The 20,851-nt window shown below is 40.5% G+C and overlaps 1 protein-coding gene and 2 long non-coding RNA genes across 3 annotated transcripts in view; 1 reads left to right on the top strand and 2 right to left on the bottom strand.

The window, feature by feature from the left end:
* Positions 1 to 17,583, top strand: part of LOC146422633 (procollagen galactosyltransferase 1-like) — a 33,942-nt gene extending 16,359 nt beyond the window's left edge. The window contains exons 5-9 of the mRNA XM_085045771.1: positions 192 to 298; positions 6,463 to 6,595; positions 11,373 to 11,500; positions 13,537 to 13,743; positions 17,238 to 17,583. Of these exons, the coding sequence (XP_084901897.1) occupies positions 192 to 298; positions 6,463 to 6,595; positions 11,373 to 11,500; positions 13,537 to 13,743; positions 17,238 to 17,496 (834 nt within the window). The 3' untranslated portion in view covers positions 17,497 to 17,583. The remainder of the gene's footprint in view (positions 1 to 191; positions 299 to 6,462; positions 6,596 to 11,372; positions 11,501 to 13,536; positions 13,744 to 17,237) is intronic.
* Positions 17,584 to 18,495: 912 nt separating this feature from the next.
* Positions 18,496 to 19,104, bottom strand: LOC146422632 (uncharacterized). Its single transcript, XR_014848033.1, has 2 exons — positions 18,881 to 19,104; positions 18,496 to 18,679 (listed from the first exon to the last, which is right to left on the bottom strand). It is a non-coding gene; the product is annotated as an uncharacterized LOC146422632 (long non-coding RNA).
* A 1,042-nt stretch (positions 19,105 to 20,146) lies between these two features.
* LOC146422631 (uncharacterized) lies at positions 20,147 to 20,851 on the bottom strand. Its single transcript, XR_014848028.1, has 2 exons — positions 20,497 to 20,851; positions 20,147 to 20,286 (listed from the first exon to the last, which is right to left on the bottom strand). It is a non-coding gene; the product is annotated as an uncharacterized LOC146422631 (long non-coding RNA).

The raw sequence follows: 20,851 nt of genomic DNA, 5'->3' as shown, positions 1-20,851 counted from the left end.
TTCCCTGGATTTTGGGCAGATTTTCCCCAGAATTCCCATTTTTCCTGGAATCTTCCCCCAGAATTTCCCATTTTTCCTGGGATTTTCCCAATTTTTCCCATGATTTCCCCCAGAATTCCCATTTTTCCCAGGATTTTTCTCAGAATTCCCATTTTTCCAGGATTTTTCCCATATTTTCTGGGATTTTCCAGGTTTTTCTGATCAATCTCCGGCGCCGCTCTGACCGCCGGCAGCGAATGCTGCGAACTCTGCAGGAGTTGGGAATTTCCCCCAAGCTGGTGGAGGCTGTGGATGGCAGGTGAGCCTCTGGAATTCCCAAAAAATTCCCCAAAATTCCCAACATTCCCATCCTAAACCCTCCAATTCCCATCCCAAACGGTCAAATTCCCTTTCCAGATCCCCAAAATTCGCATCCAAACCCTTAAATTTCCATCCCAGATCCAAAAAAATTCCCATTCCAGACTCCCAAATTCCCAAAATTCCTGAAATTCCAATTCCAAACACCCAAATTCCAATTCCAAATCCCCAAATTTCCATCCCAGACCCCCAAAATTCCCCAAAATTTCCATCCCAGATCCCAAAAAATTCCCATTCCAGAACATCAAATACCCAAAATTCCAATCCCAGATCCCCAAATTCCCCAAAATTCCAATCCCAGATCCCAAAATTCCCATCCCAGATCCCAAAATTGTCCAAATTCCCTTTCCAGATCCCCAAAATCCCCAAAATTCTCATCCAAACCCTTAAATATTCATCCCAGATCCCAAATCCCCAAAATTCCCGAAATTCCAATTCCAAACCCTCAAATTTCCATCCCAGATCCCAAAAAATTCCCATTCCAGAACATCAAATCCCCAAAATTCCAATCCCAGATCCCAAAATTGTCCAAATTCCCTTTCCAGATCCCCAAAATCCCCAAAATTCTCATCCCAACCCTTAAATTTCCATCCCAGATCCAAAAAAATTCCTATTCTAGATCCCCAAAATCCCCAAAATTTCCATCCCAGAACTCCAAACTTCCCATCCCAGATCCTAAAATCCCCCAAATTCCCATCCCAGATCCCAAAATTCCCAAAATTCCAGTTCTAAACACCCAAATTTCCATCCCAGATCCCCAAATTTCCATCCCAGCTCCAAAAATTGTCCAAATTCCCTTTCCAGATCCCTAAATTCCCCAAAATTCTCATCTCAAACGGTCAATTTTCCATCCCAGACCCCCAAAATTCCCCAAAATTTCCATCCCAGATCCCAAAAAATTCCCATTCCAGAACATCAAATCCCCAAAATTCCAATCCCAGATCCCCAAATTCCCATCCCAGATCCCAAAATTGTCCAAATTCCCTTTCCAGATCCCCAAAATCCCCAAAATTCTCATCCCAACCCTTAAATTTCCATCCCAGATCCAAAAAAATTCCCATCCCAGATCCCCAAAATCCCCAAAATTTCCATCCCAGAACTCCAAACTTCCCATCCCAGATCCTAAAATCCCCCAAATTCCCATCCCAGATCCCAAAATTCCCAAAATTCCAATTCCAAACACCCAAATTTCCATCCCAGAACTCCCAACTTCCCATCCCAGCTCCAAAAATTCCCAAAATCCCAAAATTTCAATTCCAAATCCCCAAATTCCAATCCCAGAGCCCAAAAAATTTCCATCCCAGAACCCCAAATTCCCAAAATTTCCATCCCAGAACTCCAAACTTCCCATCCCAGATCCTAAAATCCCCCAAATTCCCATCCCAGATCCCAAAATTCCCAAAATTCCAGTTCTAAACACCCAAATTTCCATCCCAGATCCCCAAATTCCCATCCCAGATCCCAAAATTGTCCAAATTCCCTTTCCAAATCCCCAAAATCCGCAAAATTCTCATCCCAACCCTTAAATTTCCATCCCAGATCCAAAAAAATTCCCATCCCAGAACCCCAAATTCCCAAAATTTCCATCCCAGAACTCCAAACTTCCCATCCCAGATCCTAAAATCCCCCAAATTCCCATCCCAGATCCCAAAATTCCCAAAATTCCAATTCCAAACACCCAAATTTCCATCCCAGAACTCCCAACTTCCCATCCCAGCTCCAAAAATTCCCGAAATCCCAAAATTTCAATTCCAAATCCCCAAATTCCAATCCCAGAGCCCAAAAAATTTCCATCCCAGATCCCCAAAATCCCCAAAATTTCCATCCCAGAACTCCAAACTTCCCATCCCAGATCCTAAAATCCCCCAAATTCCCATCCCAGATCCCAAAATTCCCAAAATTCCAGTTCTAAACACCCAAATTTCCATCCCAGATCCCAAAATTGTCCAAATTCCCTTTCCAGATCCCTAAATTTCCCAAAATTCTCATCTCAAATGGTCAATTTTCCATCCCAGATCCCCAAAATTTCCCAAAATTTCCATCCCAGATCCCAAAAAATTCCCATCCCAGAACCCCAAATTCCCCAAAATTCCCAAAATTCCCATCCCAGATCCCAAAATTGTCCAAATTCCCTTTTCAGATCCCCCAAATTCCCAGAATTCCCACCCTAAACCCTCCAATTCCCATCCCAGAACTCTCAAATTCCCACTTTTTCCCCCCTGGAATTCTCATGGAATTTCCCCAGAGAATTCCCATCGAGTTTTTTCCACGGAATTCCCACTTTTCCCCCCAAAATTCCCATTTTTGCACAGAATTTTCCCCCAAAATTCCCATGGAATTTCCCCCGGATTTCTCACTTTTCCATGGAATTTTCCCCCAAAATTCCCACAGAATTTTCCCACAGAATTCCCACTTTTCCATGGAATTTTCCCCCAAAGTTCCCAGATAATTTTCCCATGGAATTCCCACATACTTTTGTCATTTTTTCCCACTTTTTCCTGGAATTCCCACATACTTCTCCCACAGAATTCCCACTTTTCCATGGAATTTTCCCCACAAAATTCCCATTTTTCCTGGAATTCTTCTGGAATTTTTCCCAAAATTCCCACTTTCCCATAGAATTTCCCCAGAATTTTTCCTCTGAATTCCCACTTTCCCCTGGAATTTTTCCCATGAAATTCCCATGGAATTTTTTCCCAGAATTCGTACTTTTCCACAGAATTTTCCCCACTTTTTCCCAGAATTCCCACATAATTTTCCCAAAAAATTCCCACTTTTTCATGGAATTTTCCCCCAAAATTCCCACATAATTTTCCCCTGGAATTTCCCCAGAATTTTTCCCCCAGAATTCCCACTTTTCCATGGAACTTCACCCCGAAATTCCCACAGAATTTTTCCCACTTTTTCCCCCAAAATTCCCACTGAATTTCCCACACTTTTTCCCCGAATTCCCACGGAATTTTTCCCCCTTTTTCCCGGGAATTCCCATGGAATTTTCCCCCAAAATTCCCACATACTTTTCCCCCAAAATTCCCACTTTTCCACAGAATTTCCCCCATTTTTTCCCAGAATTCCCAATGAATTTTCCCACTTTTTCACAGAATTCCCATGGAATTTCCCCCAAAATTCCCACTTTCCCAATGGAATTTTCCCCAATTGGAATTCCCACTTTTCCATAGAATTTTACCCCAGAATTCACATGGAGTTTTCCCACAAAATTCCCACTTTTCCATGGAATTTTCTCACAAAATTCCCACATAATTTTCCCACTTTTTCCCTGAATTCCCATGGAATTTTCCCCACTTTTTCCCATTTTTCCATGGAATTTTTCCCATTTTCCCATGGAATTTTTCCCACAGAATTTTCCCCATTTCCCCATGGAATTTTTCCTGATTTTCCCATGGAATTTTTTTCATTTCCTGATTTTCCCATTTTCCATGGAATTTTCCCCACTTTTTCCCATCTTCCCACAGAATTTTTCCCGGAATTCCCATGGAATTTTCCCACAGAATTTTCCCATTTTCCATGTAATTTCCATGGAATTTTCCCATTTTCCCATGGAATTTTCCCATGGAATTTTCCCCACTTTTTCCCATTTTCCCACGGAATTTTTCCAGGAATTCCCATGGAATTTTTCCAGGAATTCCCACGGAATTTTCCCATTTTCCCATGGAATTTTTCCAGGAATTCCCATGGAATTTTTCCAGGAATTCCCACGGAATTTTCCCATTTTCCCATGGAATTTTTCCTGGAATTCCCATGGAATTTTTCCCATTTTCCAATGGAATTTTCCCCTTTTTCCCATTTTCCCATGGAATTTTCCCATTTCCCATGGAATTTCCATGGAATTTTCCCCACGGAATTTTTCCCAGAATTTCCATGGAATTTTTCCCATTTTCCATGGAATTTTCCTCACTTTTTCCCATTTTCCCCCAGAATTTTCCCCCATTTTCCCATGGAATTTTTCCTGATTTTCTCATGGAATTTTTCCCATTTTTCCCACGGAATTTTCCCATTTTCCCATGGAATTTTTCCCGGAATTCCCACAGATTTTTCCCATTTTCCAGTGGAATTTTTCCTGGAATTCCCACGGAATTTTCCCATTTTCCCATGGAATTTTTCCCGGAATTCCCACAGATTTTTCCCATTTTCCAGAGGAATTTTTCCTGGAATTCCCACGGAATTTTTCCATGGAATTTTTCCCATTTTCTCACAGAATTTTCCCCATTTTTCCCATGGAATTTCCCCATTTTTCCATGGAATTTTCCTATTTTCCCACGGAATTTTCCCCGGAATTCCCACATAATTTTCCCCACTTTTTCCCAGGAATTCCCATGGAATTTTCCCCCAAAATTCCCACATAATTTTCCCCCAAAATTCCCACTTTTCCACAGAATTTTCCCCATTTTTTCCCAGAATTCCCAATGAATTTTCCCCTTTTTCCCAGAATTCCCATGGATTTCCCCAATTCCCATTTCCCATGGAATTTTCCCATGGGATTTTTCCCTGAATTTCCCATGGGATTTTTTCCTGGATTTCCTACGGAATTTTCCCAGATTTTCCCTGAATTTCTCCCTGATTTCCCATGGGATTTTCCCAGGATTTTTCCCGGATTTCCCATGGATTTTCCCCACTTTTTCCCATTTTTCCATGGAATTTTCCCCATTTTCCCATGGAATTTTTCCTGATTTTCCCATGGAATTTTTTTCATTTCCTGATTTTCCCATTTTCCATGGAATTTTCCCCACTTTTTCCCATCTTCCCACAGAATTTTTCCCATTTTCCCACAGAATTTTTCCCGGAATTCCCATGGAATTTTCCCACAGAATTTTCCCATTTTCCATGTAATTTCCATGGAATTTTCCCATTTTCCCATGGAATTTTCCCATGGAATTTTCCCCACTTTTTCCCATTTTCCCACGGAATTTTTCCCAGAATTCCCATGGAATTTTTCCCATTTTCCCATGGAATTTTTCCCAGAATTCCCACGGAATTTTTCCCATGGAATTTTTCCCAGAATTCCCACGGAATTTTTCCATGGAATTTTTCCCATTTCCCATGGAATTTTCCCATTTTCCCATGGAATTTTCCCAATTTCCATCCAGAATCCCATGGAATTTTCCCAATTTTCCCATTTTCCCATGGAATTTTCCCATTTTTCCATGGAATTTTCCCAATTTCCCATGGAATTTTCCCATTTTTCCCTGGAATTTTTGATGGAATTTTCCCAATTTTCCCATTTTTCCCATGGAATTTTCCCAATTTTCTCGTTTTTCCCATGGAATTTCCCCATTTTTCCCATGGAATTTTTCCTGGAATTCCCATGGAATTTTTCCCATTTTTCCATGGAATTTTCCCCATTTTCCATGGAATTTTCCTCACTTTTTCCCATTTTCCCCCAGAATTTTCCCCATTTTCCCATGGAATTTTTCCTGATTTTCCCAAGGAATTTTCCCATGAATTTTCCCATTTTCCCATGGAATTTTTCCCATTTTCCCATGGAATTTTTCCCGGAATTCCCACAGAATTTTTCCCATTTTCCAGTGGAATTTTCCCCATTTTCCCACAGAATTTTTCCCAGAATTCCCATGGAATTTTCCCCATTTTCCCATTTTCCCACGGAATTTTCCCCATTTTCCCACGGAATTTTCCCATGGAATTTTCCCATGGAATTTTCCCATTTTCCGATGGAATTTTCCCCACTTTTTCCCATTTTCCCACAGAATTTTTCCCGGAATTCCCATGGAATTTTTCCCATTTTCCCATTTTCCCATGGAATTTTCTCATTTTCCATGGAATTTTCCCACGGAATTTTCCCCTTTTCCATGTAATTTCCATGGAATTTTCCCATAGAATTTTTCCCATTTTCCCATGGAATTTCCCCATTTTTTCCATGAAATTTTTCCTGATTTTCTCATGAAATTTCCCCATTTTCCCATCGAATTTTTCCTGATTTTCCCACAGAATTTTCCCATTTTCCCATGGAATTTTTCCCATTTTTCCCATGGAATTTTTCCCATTTTTCCCATGGATTTTCCCCATTTTCCCATGGAATTTTTCCTGATTTTCCCATGGAATTTTTTCCATTTTCCCCATTTTTCCCAGGTCCCTGAACAGCTCCCAGCTGGACTCTCTGGGGATCCGGATGCTGCCAGGATATCGAGATCCTTTCCACGGCCGAGCGCTGACCGCCGGCGAGATCGGCTGCTTCCTCAGCCACCACCGAGTCTGGCAGGAGGTATGGAATTTTTGGGAATTTTTGGGGATTTTTTGGGATTTTTGGGAATTTTTTGGGATTTTTTTTTCATTTTTTTGGATTTTTTTTGAATTTTTAGGGATTTTTTTGGATTTTTTTAGGATTTTTGGGGATTTTTTTTTGGGGGGGATTTTTGGGGATTTTGGGGAATTTTTTGGGGAGTTTTTTGGAATCTTTGGGAATTTTTTTGGGATTTTTGAGAATTTTTTGGGATTTTTTTTGCTTTTTTTGGGGATTTTTTTTGAATTTTTGGGGATTTTTTGAGTATTTTTTTGGTAGATCGGCTGCTTCCTCAGCCACCACCGTGTCTGGCAGGAGGTATGGGGATTTGGGGAATTTTGGGGATTTTTGGGAAATTTTTGGGAATTTTTTTGGGATTTTTTTGGGATTTTTTCAGATTTTTTCAGATTTTTTTAGGAATTTTTGGGGATTTTTTTGGATTTTTTTAGTATTTTTGGGGGATTTTTTTGGATTTTTTTGGATTTTTTGGGGGAATTTTTTCAGAATTTTTTTTCAGATTTTTTTGGGGATTTTTTGGGAATTTTTTGGGATTTTTTGGGGATTTTTTGGGAATTTTTTGGGATTTTTTTTGGAATTTGTTGGGATTTTTTGGGGGATTTTTGGAGGATTTTTGGATTTTTTGGGGATTTTTTTTGGGAATTTTGGAGAGATCGGCTGCTTCCTCAGCCACCACCGAGTCTGGCAGGAGGTATGGGAATTTGGGGAATTTTGGGGGAGTTTTGGGAATTTTTGGGGGATTTTTGGGATTTTTTTTAAATTTTTTTTTGAATTTTTTGGGATTTTTTCAGATTTTTTAGGGATTTTTTTGGATTTTTTTTTTTTTTTTTGGATTTTTGGGGATTATTTTTGGATTTTTGGGGATTTTTGGGGATTTTTTGGGATTATTTTCAGATGTTTTGGGGATTTTTTGGGAATTTTTTGGGATTTTTTTTGGAATTTGTTGGGATTTTTTGGGGGATTTTTGGGGATTTTTGGAGAGATCGGCTGCTTCCTCAGCCACCACCGAGTCTGGCAGGAGGTGTGGGGATTTGGGGAATTTGGGGAGTTTTGTGAATTTTTTGGGATTTTTTGGGATTTTTTTCCCTTTTTTTTTGGATTTTTTTGAGATTTTTTGGGATTTTTTTTTAATTTTTGGGGATTTTTTGGGGCAATTTGAGAGATCGGCTGCTTCCTCAGCCACCACCGAGTCTGGCAGGAGGTATGGGAATTTGGGAATTTTGGGGATTTTTTGGGATTTTTGGGATTTTTTGGGATTTTTGGGGGTTTTTTGGGATTTTTTTTCATTTTGGATTTTTTGAATTTTTAGGGATTTTTGGATTTTTAGGATTTTTTTGGATTTTTGGATTTTTTTGGGGGGATTTTTGGGGATTTTGGGGAATTTTTTGGGGAGTTTTTTGGAATCTTTGGGAATTTTTTGGGGATTTTTGAGGATTTTTTTGGGATTTTTTTTGCTTTTTTTTGCATTTTATTTGAATTTTTGGGGATTTTTTGAGTATTTTTTTGGGAGATTGACTGCTTCCTCAGCCACCACCGTGTCTGGCAGGAGGTATGGGAATTTGGGGATTTTGGGGAATTTTTGGGAAATTTTTTGGAATTTTTTGGGGATTTTTTGGGATTTTTTGGGGGTTTTTTGGGGGTTTTTTGGGATTTTTTTTTCATTTTTTTGGATTTTTTTTGAATTTTTGGGGATTTTTTGGGGATTTTTTGGGGATTTTGTTTGGATTTTTTGGGGGATTTTGGGGAATTTTTTGGGGATTTTGGGGAATTTTTTGGGAGTTTCTGGGGATTTTTTGGGAATTTTGGGGGGATTTTTTTCAGATTTTTGGGGGTTTTTTTGGATTTTTTTAATTTTTGGGGATTTTGGGGAGATCGGCTGCTTCCTCAGCCACCACCGAGTCTGGCAGGCGGTGTGGGGATTTGGGGAATTTTGGGGGAGTTTTGGGAAATTTTTTGGAATTTTTGGGGATTTTTTGGGGATTTTTTGGGATTTTTTGGGGATTTTTTTGGATTTTTTTGGGATTTTTTGAGAATTTTTTGGATGTCTTCAGATGTCTGCAGGAGGTATGGGGATTTGGGAATTTTGGGGGAGTTTTGGGAAATTTTGGAATTTTTGGGGATTTTTTGGGGGTTTTTTGGGGGTTTTTTGGGATTTTTTTCATTTTTGGATTTTTTTGAATTTTTAGGATTTTTTTTGGATTTTTGGGGATTTTTTTTTGGGGGGGATTTTTGGGGATTTTTTGGGGAATTTTTTGGGGAGTTTTTTGGAATCTTTGGGAATTTTTTTGGGATTTTTGAGAATTTTTTGGGATTTTTTTTGCTTTTTTTGGGGATTTTTTTTGAATTTTTGGGGATTTTTTGAGTATTTTTTTGGTAGATCGGCTGCTTCCTCAGCCACCACCGTGTCTGGCAGGAGGTATGGGGATTTGGGGAATTTTGGGGATTTTTGGGAAATTTTTGGGAATTTTTTGGGGATTTTTTGGGGGTTTTTTCAGATTTTTTTCAGATTTTTTTGGAATTTTTGGGGATTTTTTTGGATTTTTTTAGTATTTTTGGGGGATTTTTTTGGATTTTTTTGGATTTTTTGGGGGAATTTTTTGAATTTTTTTTCAGATTTTTTTGGGGATTTTTTGGGAATTTTTTGGGATTTTTTGGGGATTTTTTGGGAATTTTTTGGGATTTTTTGGAATTTGTTGGGATTTTTTGGGGGATTTTTGGAGGATTTTTGGATTTTTTGGGGATTTTTTTGGGAATTTTGGAGAGATCGGCTGCTTCCTCAGCCACCACCGAGTCTGGCAGGAGGTATGGGAATTTGGGAATTTTTGGGGAGTTTTGGGGATTTTTGGGGATTTTTTGGGATTTTTTTAAAATTTTTTTTGGAATTTTTTTGATTTTTTGCGATTTTTTTGGGGATTTTTTTTTTTTTTTTTTTGATTTTTGGGGATTATTTTTGGATTTTTGGGGATTTTTGGGGATTTTTTGGGATTATTTTCAGATTTTTTGGGGATTTTTTGGGAATTTTTTGGGATTTTTTTTGGAATTTGTTGGGATTTTTTGGGGGATTTTTGGGAATTTTGGAGAGATCGGCTGCTTCCTCAGCCACCACCGAGTCTGGCAGGAGGTATGGGAATCCTAGGATTTTGGGGGAGTTTTGGGAAATTTTTTGGAATTTTTGGGAATTCTTTGGAATTTTTTTTTTCATTTTTTTGGATTTTTTTTTCATTTTTGGGGATTTTTTGGGGATTTTTTGGGAGATTTTTTAGGGATTTTGTTTGGATTTTTTGGGGGATTTTGGGGATTTTTTTGGGGGAATTTTTGGGGCTTTTTGGGGGATTTTTGGGGATTTTTTGGGGATTTTTGGGGATTTTTTGGGGAATTTTTGGGAATTTTGGAGAGATCGGCTGCTTCCTCAGCCACCACCAAGTCTGGCAGGAGGTTGGGAATTTTTGGGAATTTTTGGGAATTTTTTGGGATTTTTGGGGAATTTTTTTTTTTTGGGGGAGGGGAATTTTTGGGAATTTAAAAGGTTGGATGTTTCCTCAGCCACTTCCAGGTCTGGCAGGAGGTCAGGAAATTCCCCGAATTTTGGGAATTTTCAGGGTTGGGATGAGAATTTTGGGGAAGTTTTTGGGGTTGGAATGGGAATTTTGGGGTCCAGGGAGTTCAGGGATTTTGGGGGAATTCCAAAGGAACTGCTGCTTCCCAAAATTCCCAATATTCCCAGATTTCCAAGCAGAGCCTCAATCCATCTCAGTGATTCCCGATCCCAAATCCCAATAATCCCCAAATTCCCAAAATTCCTGATATTATTCCCAGATTTCTGACCGAGGCCTGATCCCATTCCTATTCCCAAATCCCAATAATCCCAAAATTCCCCAAATTCCTGGTATTTTTCCCAAATTTCCAAGCAGAGCCTGATCCCATTCCCAATCCCAAATCCCAAATCCCAAAATTCCCAAAATTCCTGATATTTTTCCCAGATTTCGGAGCGAGGCCTGCAGAGCTCCCTGGTGTTCCAGGATGATCAATCCCAATAATCCCAAAATTCCCAAAATTCCTGATATTTTTCCCAAATTTCCAAGCAGAGCCTGATCCCATTCCCAATCCCAAATCCCAAAATTCCCAAAATTCCTGATGTTATTCCCAGATTTCAGAGGGAGACCTGATCCCATTCCCAATAATCCCAATAATCCCAAAATTCCCCAAATTCCCAATATTTTTCCCAGATTTCGGAGCGAGGCCTGCAGAGCTCCCTGGTTTTCGAGGATGATCATTCCCAATAATCCCAAAATTCCTAATAATCCCAAAATTCCCGATATTTTTCCCAGGTTTCTGATCGAGGCCTGATCCCAATAATCCCAAAATTCCCAAAATTGTGGATATTTTTCCCAGATTTCGGAGCGAGGCCTGCAGAGCTCCCTGATTTTCGAGGATGATTGATCCCAATAATCCCAATAATCCCAAAATTTCCCAAAATTGCGGATATTTTTCCCAGATTTCGGAGCGAGGCCTGCAGAGCTCCCTGGTTTTCCAGGATGATCAATCCCAATAATCCCAAAATTCCCAAAATTCCTGATATTTTTCCCAAATTTCCAAGCAGAGCCTGATCCCATTCCCAATCCCAAATCCCAAAATTCCCAAAATTCCTGATGTTATTCCCAGATTTCAGAGGGAGACCTGATCCCATTCCCAATAATCCCAATAATCCCAAAATTCCCCAAATTGCGGATATTTTTCCCAGATTTCGGAGCGAGGCCTGCAGAGCTCCCTGGTTTTCGAGGACGATCTTCGCTTTGAGGTTTTTTTCCGACGGCGCCTGACGGAGATCATGGAGCAGCTGCAGGAATCCCAAATCCAGTGGGACCTCATGTGAGTCCTGAGCCCAAAAATCAGCCCAAAAATCATCCCAAAAATCATCCCAATCCCAGAAATCATCCCAAAAATCATCCCAATCTCAGAAATCATCCCAATCCTCATCTCAAAAATCATCCCAATCCCAAAAATCATCTCAATCCTCATCCCAGAAATCATCCCAAAAATCATCCCAAAAATCATCCCAATCCCAGAAATCATCCCAATCCCAAATCCAGTGGGACCTGATGTGAGTCCTGATCCCAAAAATCATCCCAGTCCCAGAAATCAATCATCCCAAAAATCATCCCAACCCTCATCCCAAAAATCATCCCAATCCCAAAAATCATGTCAATCCAAATCGGAGATCCAATGGGATCTCATGTGAGTCTTCATCCCAACCATCTTCCTAAAAACCTTGGAATTCCCAGTGATCCCAATGACTCCATTGATCCCAATGACCTCATTGATCCCAATGACTCCATTCATCCCAATGATTGCATTGATCCCATTGATTCCATTCATCCTAATGACTCCATTGATCCCAATGACTCCATTGATCCCAATGACCTCATTGACACCAATGACTCTATTCATCCCAATGATTGCATTGATCCCATTGATTCCATTCATCCTAATGACTCCATTGATCCCATTGACTCCATTGATCCCAATGACTCCATTGATCCCAATGATCTCATTGACGCCAATGACTCCATTCATCCCAATGATTGCATTGATGCCCATTGACCACAATGACTCCATTGACTCCATTGATCCCAATGACTCCATTGGTCCCATTGACTCCATTGATCCCAATGACTCCATTGATCCCAATGACCTCATTGATCCCAATGATTTCATTGATTCCAATGATCGCATTGACTCCATTGATCCCAATGACCCCAGTCTGCCCATTGATGCCAATGACCTTACTGACTCCATTGATCTCAATGACCCCATTGATACCAATGACTCCATTGATATGAATTACTCCATTGATCCCAATGGCCCATTGACCCCAATGACTCCAATGGCTCCATTGATCCCAATGACTGCATTGACACCAATGACTCCATTGATTGCAATGACTCCATTGATCCAAGTGATCCCAATGGCTCCATTGATCTTAATGACTCCATTGATCCCAATGACTGCATTGATATCAATGATTCCATTGATGCCAATGACTCCATTGATCCCAATGACTCCATTGGTCGCAATGACTCCATTCACCACAAGGATCCCATTGATCTCAATGATCCCAATGGCTCCATTGACCCCAATAATCCCAAAAATTGAAACGATCCCAAATGACCCTAATAATTCCCTCAATCCCATTGCCAGCTACCTGGGCCGGAAGCGGCTGTCCCCGGAGCGCTCGGAGCGCGCCGTTCCCGGTGTGCGGCAGCTGCTCCGGCCGGGCTATTCCCAATAATCCCATGGATCCTAACAACCCCAGTGACCCTATTGATCCCGTTGACCTCAGTGACTCCATTGATCTTAATGACTCCATTGATCCCAATGACCCCAATGACTCCATTGATTCTGTTGATCCCAATGACTCCATTGACACCAATGACTGCATTGATCCCAATAACACTGTTGATCCCATTGCTCCCATTGATGCCAATGACTCCATTGATCGCAATGACTCCATTGATCCCAATGATCCCAACTGACCTCAATGACTCCATTGGCACCAATGACTCCATTGATCGCAATGACTCCATTCATCCCAATGACCCCATTGATCTCATTGATCCCAATGAGTCCATTGATCTTAACGACTGCATTGATCCCAATGACGCCAATGATTCCATTAACTCCATTGATGCCAATGACTCCACTGATCATAACGAGTCCATTGATCCTAATGACTCCATTGACTCCGTTGATCCCAATGGCTCCATTGATCCCAATGACTCCATTGATCATAACGACTCCATTGATCCCAATGATTCCATTGACTCCATTGATCCCAATAATCCCAATAATCCCAATGACCCCATTGATCCCAACAATCCCAATAACCTCACTGCTCCCATTGCCAGCTACCTGGGCCGGAAGCGGCTGTCCCCGGAGCGCTCGGAGCGCGCCGTTCCCGGTGTCCGGCAGCTGCTCCGGCCGGGCTATTCCTACTGGACGTTGGGCTACGCGCTGAGCCTGAGCGGAGCCAGGAAACTGCTGGCGGCTGAGCCGCTGGGGAAGATGATCCCTGTGGATGAGTTCCTGCCGCTCATGTTCGACCAGCACCCCAGGTTTGGGATTTATGGGATATTTGGGATTTATAGGATTTATGGGATTTATGGGATTTACAGAACTGGGGATAAGGGAAATGTGGGATTTCTGGGATTTATGGGAAGATGATCCCTGTGGATGAGTTCCTGCCGCTCATGTTCGACCAGCACCCCAGGTTTGGGATCTGTGGGGTTTGTGGGGTTTGGGATTGTGGGATTTGGAGGATTTGGGATTGTGGGATTTGGGGGATTTGGGGGGTTTGTGGGATTTCTGGGAAGATGATCCCTGTGGATGAGTTCCTGCCGCTCATGTTCGACCAGCACCCCAGGTGGGGGGGATTTGTGGGGTTTATGGGGTTTGTGGGGTTTATGGGATTTATGGGATTTGAGGTTGTGGGATTTGTAGGAATTATGGAATTGATGGGATTTGGAGTCAGGGATTTCTGGGGTTTCTGGGGTTTGAAGTCAGGGATTGTGGGATTTGGGATAAAGGATTTCTGGGATTTCTGGGATTTGGGGTCAGGGAATGATGGGACTTGTGGGATTTGGCAATAGGGATTTGTTTTTCCCCATTTTTCCCCATTTTCCCCCGTTTTTCACTCATTTTTCCCCATTTTTTCACAATTTTTCACTCATTTTCACTCATTTTTCCCCATTTTTCCCCCATTTTTCCCCATTTTTTCCCCATTTCTCCACCGTTGTTCACCATTTTTTCACCATTTTTTCGCCCAAATTCCTGATTTTCCCCAAAATTCCCATTTTTCTCCCCAGCCCCGAGCACTCCCAGCACTTTTCCCGCCGGGATCTCCAGCCTTTCTCCGTGGATCCTCTGCTGCTCTTCCCCACTCCTCTCACCTCCTTCCCGCTTTTTCCTTTTCCCCATTTTTTCCCCAAATTTTCCCAAATTCCCAAAATTCCCATTGTTCTCTCATCCCTGAGTATTCCCAGCACTTTTCCCAGATTTTCCTCTCATTTTTGTTCATTTTTTCCCCATTTTTCACTCGTTTTTCACCCATTTTTCCCCATTTTTTCCCCATTTCTCCACCGTTTTTCCCCATTTTTTCGCCATTTTTCCCCATTTTTCCACCCAAATTCCCAAAATTCCCATTTTTCTCCCCAGCCCCGAGTATTCTCAGCACTTTTCCCAGATTTTCCTCTCATTTTCCCTTCCTTTTCTCTCATTTTCCTCCCGTTTTCCCCATTTTTCAGCCATTTTCCCACCGTTTTTCCCCATTTTTTTGCCGTTTTTCCCCATTTTTTCCCAAATTTTTCCCAATTTTTCCCATTTTTCCCTCAGCCCCGAGTACTCCCAGCACTTTTCCCAGATTTCCATCTCTTTTCCTCTCATTTTCCTCTAATTTTTCCCCATTTTTCCCCATTTTTCCCCATTTTTTCCCCATTTCTCCACCGTTTTTCACCATTTTTTCACCATTTTTTCACCCAAATTCCCAATTTTTCCCATTTTTCTCCCATCCCTGAGTATTCCCAGCACTTTTCCCAGATTTTCCTCTCATTTTTTCCCCATTTTTCACTCGTTTTTCACCCATTTTTCCCCATTTTTTCCCCATTTCTCCACCGTTTTTCCCCATTTTTTCACCATTTTTCCCCATTTTTCCACCCAAATTCCCAAAATTCCCATTTTTCTCCCCAGCCCCGAGTATTCTCAGCACTTTTCCCGGATTTTCCTCTCATTTTCCCTTCCTTTTCTCTCATTTTCCTCCCGTTTTCCCCATTTTCCAGCCATTTTCCCACCGTTTTTCACCATTTTTTCACCGTTTTTCGCCTTTTTTTCATCATTTTTTCGCCATTTTTCTTCATTTTTTCACCCAAAATTCCCATTTTTCCCATTTTTCCCCCAGCCCCGAGTACTCCCAGCACTTTTCCCGGATTTTCCTCTCATTTTTCCTTCCTTTTCTCTCATTTTCCTCCCATTTTCCCCATTTTTCAGCCATTTTCCCACCGTTTTTCACCATTTTTTCGCCGTTTTTCACCATTTTTTCACCATTTTTCCCATTTTTTCCCATTTTTCCCTCAGCCCTGAGTACTCCCAGCACTTTTCCCGGATTTTCCTCTCATTTTCCCTTCCTTTTCTCTCATTTTCCTCCCGTTTTCCCCATTTTTCAGCCATTTTCCCACCGTTTTTCACCATTTTTTCACCGTTTTTCCCCATTTTTTCCCAAATTTTTCCCAATTTTTCCCATTTTTCCCTCAGCCCCGAGTACTCCCAGCACTTTTCCCAGATTTCCATCTCTTTTCCTCTCATTTTCCTCTAATTTTTCACCATTTTTCCCCATTTTTCCCCATTTTTTCCCCATTTCTCCACCGTTTTTCACCATTTTTTCACCATTTTTTCACCCGAATTCCCAATTTTTCCCATTTTTCCCATTTTTCTCCCATCCCTGAGTATTCCCAGCACTTTTCCCAGATTCTCCTCTCATTTTCCCCCATTTTTTCCCCAATTTTCCATCGTTTTTCACCCATTTTTCCCCATTTTTTCCCCATTTCTCCACTGTTTTTCGCCATTTTTTCGCCATTTTTCCCCATTTTTCCACCCAAATTCCCAATTTTTCCCATTTTTCCCATTTTTCTCCCACAACTCCAAGGATTCCCAGCACTTTTCCCAGATTTTCCTCTCATTTTTCCTCCCTTTTCTCTCATATTTTACTCATTTTTCCCTCATTTTTCACCATTTCTTCACCGTTTTCCCCATTTTTTCACCCGAATTTTCCCAAATTCCTGATTTTTCCCGTTTTTCCCATTTTTCTCCCATCCCTGAGTATTCCCAGCACTTTTCCCAGATTTTCCTCTCATTTTCCCTTCCTTTTCTCTCATTTTCCTCCCGTTTTCCCCATTTTTCAGCCATTTTCCCACCGTTTTTCACCATTTTTTCACCGTTTTTCGCCTTTTTTTCATCATTTTTTCGCCATTTTTCTTCATTTTTTCACCCAAAATTCCCATTTTTCCCATTTTTCCCCCAGCCCCGAGTACTCCCAGCACTTTTCCCAGATTTTCCTCCATTTTCTCTCATTTTCCTCTCCTTTTCCCTCATTTTTCCCCCATTTCTCCACCCTTTTTCCCCATTTTTTTGCCATTTTTCGTCATTTTTTCGCCGTTTTCCCCCATTTTTCCACCCAAATTCCCAAAATTCCCATTTTTCTCCCCAGTCCCGAGTATTCCCAGCACTTTTCCCAGATTTCCACCTCTTTTCCTCTCATTTTCCCATCATTTTCTCTCATATTTTGCTCATTTCTCCACTGTTTTTCCCCATTTTTCACCCAAATTTTCCCAAATTCCCAAAATTCCCATTTTTCCTCAGCCCCGAGTATTCCCAGCACTTTTCCCAGATTTTTTGTGGATCTCTCACTCCTTTCCCTCTCATTTCTCTGCTGTTTTCTCTCATATTTTGCTCATTTTTCACCATTTTTTCCCCATTTTCCCACCATTTTTCCCCGTTTTTCCCCCAATTTTTCCCAAATTTTTGCCAAAATTCCCAAAATTCCCATTTTTCTCCCCAGCCCCGAGTACTCCCAGCACTTTTCCCGGCGGGATCTCCAGGCTTTCTCCGTGGATCCTCTGCTGCTCTTCCCCACCCACTACACAGGCGATCCTGGTTACATCAGCGACACCGAAACCCAAAATCCCGAAATTCCTCCCCAAAACTGGGAATTCCCCGCCGAAAATAATCCCCAAAATAATCCCCAAAATCCCCAAAATTCCCAAAATCCCCAAAATTCCCAACCCAGCCGCCACAGCGACGCCCACGGGGAGCTCTGACTGAGGAATTTTGGGGATTTTTTGGGGAATTTTTGGGGATTTTTGGGGGTTTTTTGGGGTTGGAAATAAAGGATATTTTTATTTTTAGTGTTTGGTTGTTTGGTTTGGATTTATTTCCAGGGTTTTGGTTCGTTATGGGATTTAATTCCCAAATTTATTTCCCAAATTTAATTCAATTCCCAAATTCCCAAATTTAATTCCTGAATTTAATTTAATTTCCGATTTTAATTCCTGGATTTAATTCCCAAATTTAATTCCTGAATAATTTAATTCCATTCCCAAGGTTAATTCCCAAAATTAATTCCCAAATCTAATTTCTAAATTTAATTCCCAAATTTAATTCAATTCCCAAATTTAATTCCCAAATTTAATTCCCAAATTTAATTCTCAAATTTATTAAATTCCCCAATTTAATTCCCCAATGTAATTCCCAAAATCCCCAAATTTAATTCCTGAATTTAATTCAATTTCCAAATTTAATTCCTGAATTTAATTTAATTCCCAAATTGAATTCCCGAATTGAATTCAATTCCCAAATTCAATTCCCAAATTCCCAAATTATTTTCATTTTGGGATTTTTTGGGGATTTTTTTGGGATTTTGGGGTTTTTTGGGGTTGGAAATAAAGGATATTTTTATTTTTAGTGTTGGTTGTTTGGTTTGGATTTATTTCCAGGGATTTGGTTTGTTCCTGAATTTAATTCCTGAATTTAATTCTTGAATTTAATTCCCAATTTTAATTCAATTCCCAAGTTTAATTCCCAAATTTAATTCCCAAATTCAATTCCTGAATTTAATTCCTGAGTTTACTTCAATTCCCAAATTTAATTCCTGAATGTAATTCAATTCCCAAGTTTAATTCTCAAATTTAATTCCCAAAATCCCCAAATTTAATTCCCAAATTTAATTCTCAAATTTAATTCCCAAATTCCCAAATTTAATTCCCAAAATTCCCAAAATTCCCAAATTGAATTCCCAAAAAAGGCAAACTGAGGCAGAATTTCAGGTTTTTTTTGGAAATTGCCAAAAAAGTTCATTTTTTATTTTTCCATCTTTTTTTTGGGGATATTTTGACCTCAAAATTCCCAAATTTGGGATCTTGGGGGGGGAAGGGAAACTCCTCTGCTCCGACCTCAGAATTCCAGGGATTTTGGGGTTTTTGGGATTTTTTTGGGATTTTTTCACTGGGATTTTTGGGTTGGTTTTTTTGGGATTTTTTAATTGGGATTTTGGGGATTTTTGGGGATTTATTGGGATTTTTTTCACTGGGATTTTTGGGGTTTTTTGGGATTTTTTTTTTTTTTTTTACTGGGATTTTGGGAGTTTTTGGGGTGTTTTTCAATGGGATTTTGGAGTTTTTTGGGATTTTTTTGGGTTTTTTTCACTGGGATTTTTGGGATTTTTGGGGATTTTTTTGGGATTTTTTCATTGGGATTTTGGGATTTTTTGGGATTTTTTAATTGGGATTTTGGGGTTTTTTGGGGATTTATTGGGATTTTTTTCACTGGGATTTTTGGGGTTTTTTGGGATTTTTTTGGGATTTTTTTCATTGGGATTTTGGGTTTTTTTGGGATTTTTTTTTTACTGGGATTTTGGGAGTTTTTGGGGTGTTTTTCAATGGGATTTTGGGGTTTTGGGATATTTTTGGGGATTTTTTTCACTGGGATTTTGGGATTTTTTTCACTGGGATTTTTGGGGTTTTTTGGGATTTTTTTGGGATTTTTTTCATTGGGATTTTGGGATTTTTTGGGATTTTTCCATTGGGATTTTGGGGTTTTGGGGATTTTGGGGTTTTGGGATTTTTTTGGGATTTTTTGGGGATTTTTGGTTTTTGGGATTTTCATGGGATTTTGGTTTTTTTGGGATTTTTAATGATTTTGGGGATTTTGGGGATTTATTGGGATTTTTCACTGGGATTTTGGGTTTTTGGGATTTTTGGGTTTTCATTGGGTTTTGGGGTTTTTTGGGATTTTTATTGGGATTTTGGGGCTTTTTGGGGATTTTTGGGGTTTCTGGATTTTTGGGGTTTGGATATTTTGGGTTTTTCACTGGGTTTGGGATATTTTGGGGTATTTTGGAATTTTCATTGGGATTTTGGGATTTTTGGGATTTTCACTGGGATTTTGGGGTTTTGGGATTTTTGGGTTTTTCACTGGGATTTTGGGATTTTGGGACTTTTTTCACTGGATTTTGGGGTTTTGGGATTTTCTTAGATTTTGGTTTTTGGGATTTTGGATTTTTGGGTTTTGGTTTTGGGATTTTTTTCATTGGGATTTTGGGATTTTTTTGGGATTTTGGGATTTTTTGGGATTTTTTGGGATTTTTTAATTGGGATTTTGGGGTTTTTTGGGATTTTTTGGGGATTTTTTTCATTGGGATTTTGGGATTTTTTGGGACTTTTTAATTGGGATTTTGGGGCATTTTTGGGATATTTTTGGGATACTTTGCAGGTATTTTTGGGATATTTTGGGGTATTTTTGGGATATTTTTGGGATATTTCTGAACGATTTTTAATGGGATTTTCAGGATATTTTCAGGACATATTTAGGATATTTTTGGGGACAATTTGGGCCATTTTGGGGCTCAGAGCTCATCATGCTCCTTGTGCTCACCTGGCGGCTCCTGGCAGCGATTTTGGGTCATTTCTGAGCCATTTTGGAGCCATTTTTGGGTCATTTTTTGGCCATTTTTAATGGGATTTTCAGGATATTTTTATGACATTTTCAGGATATTTTGGGGACATTTTTGGGGACAATTTGGGCCATTTTGGGGTTCACAGCTCATTGTCCTCCTCGTGCTCACCTGGCGGCTCCTGGCAGCGATTTTGGGTCATTTCTGGGCCATTTTGTAGCCATTTTTGGGTCATTTTTTGGCCATTTTTAATAGGATTTTCACGATATTTTCAGGATATTTTTGGGATGTTTTCAGGACATTTTGGGGACATTTTTGGGGTGATTTGGGGATATTTTGGGGCTCAGAGCTCGTTGTGCTCCTCGTGCACACCTGGGGCTCCCGGCAGCGATTTTGGGTCATTTCTGAGCCATTTTGGAACCATTTTTGGGTCATTTTTTGGCCATTTTTAATGGGATTTTCAGGATATTTTCAGGACATTTTGGGGACATTTTTGGGGACAATTAGTGCCATTTTGGGGCTCAGAGCTCGTCGTGCTCCTCGTGCACACCTGGCGGCTCCCGGCAGGCCGCGGGGCTCTCCAGCTCCAGCAGGTACTCGCAGCGGCTCGGCTCGGCTGCTGCCACCAGAGCTGTGCCTGTGCCACACCTGAGCCGCACCTGGGGACAGGGAGAGACACCTGAGACACACCTGGGGACACCTGAGACACACCTGAGACACACCTG

Source organism: Lichenostomus cassidix, unplaced genomic scaffold, assembly GCF_008360975.1.
Source record: "Lichenostomus cassidix isolate B80296 unplaced genomic scaffold, HeHo_3.0 HiC_scaffold_39, whole genome shotgun sequence".
In the NCBI taxonomy this organism is placed as follows: Eukaryota; Metazoa; Chordata; class Aves; order Passeriformes; family Meliphagidae; genus Lichenostomus; species Lichenostomus cassidix.
The sequence above is the reverse complement of the archived record's forward strand: the minus strand, read 5'-3'. Positions and strand labels throughout refer to the sequence as shown.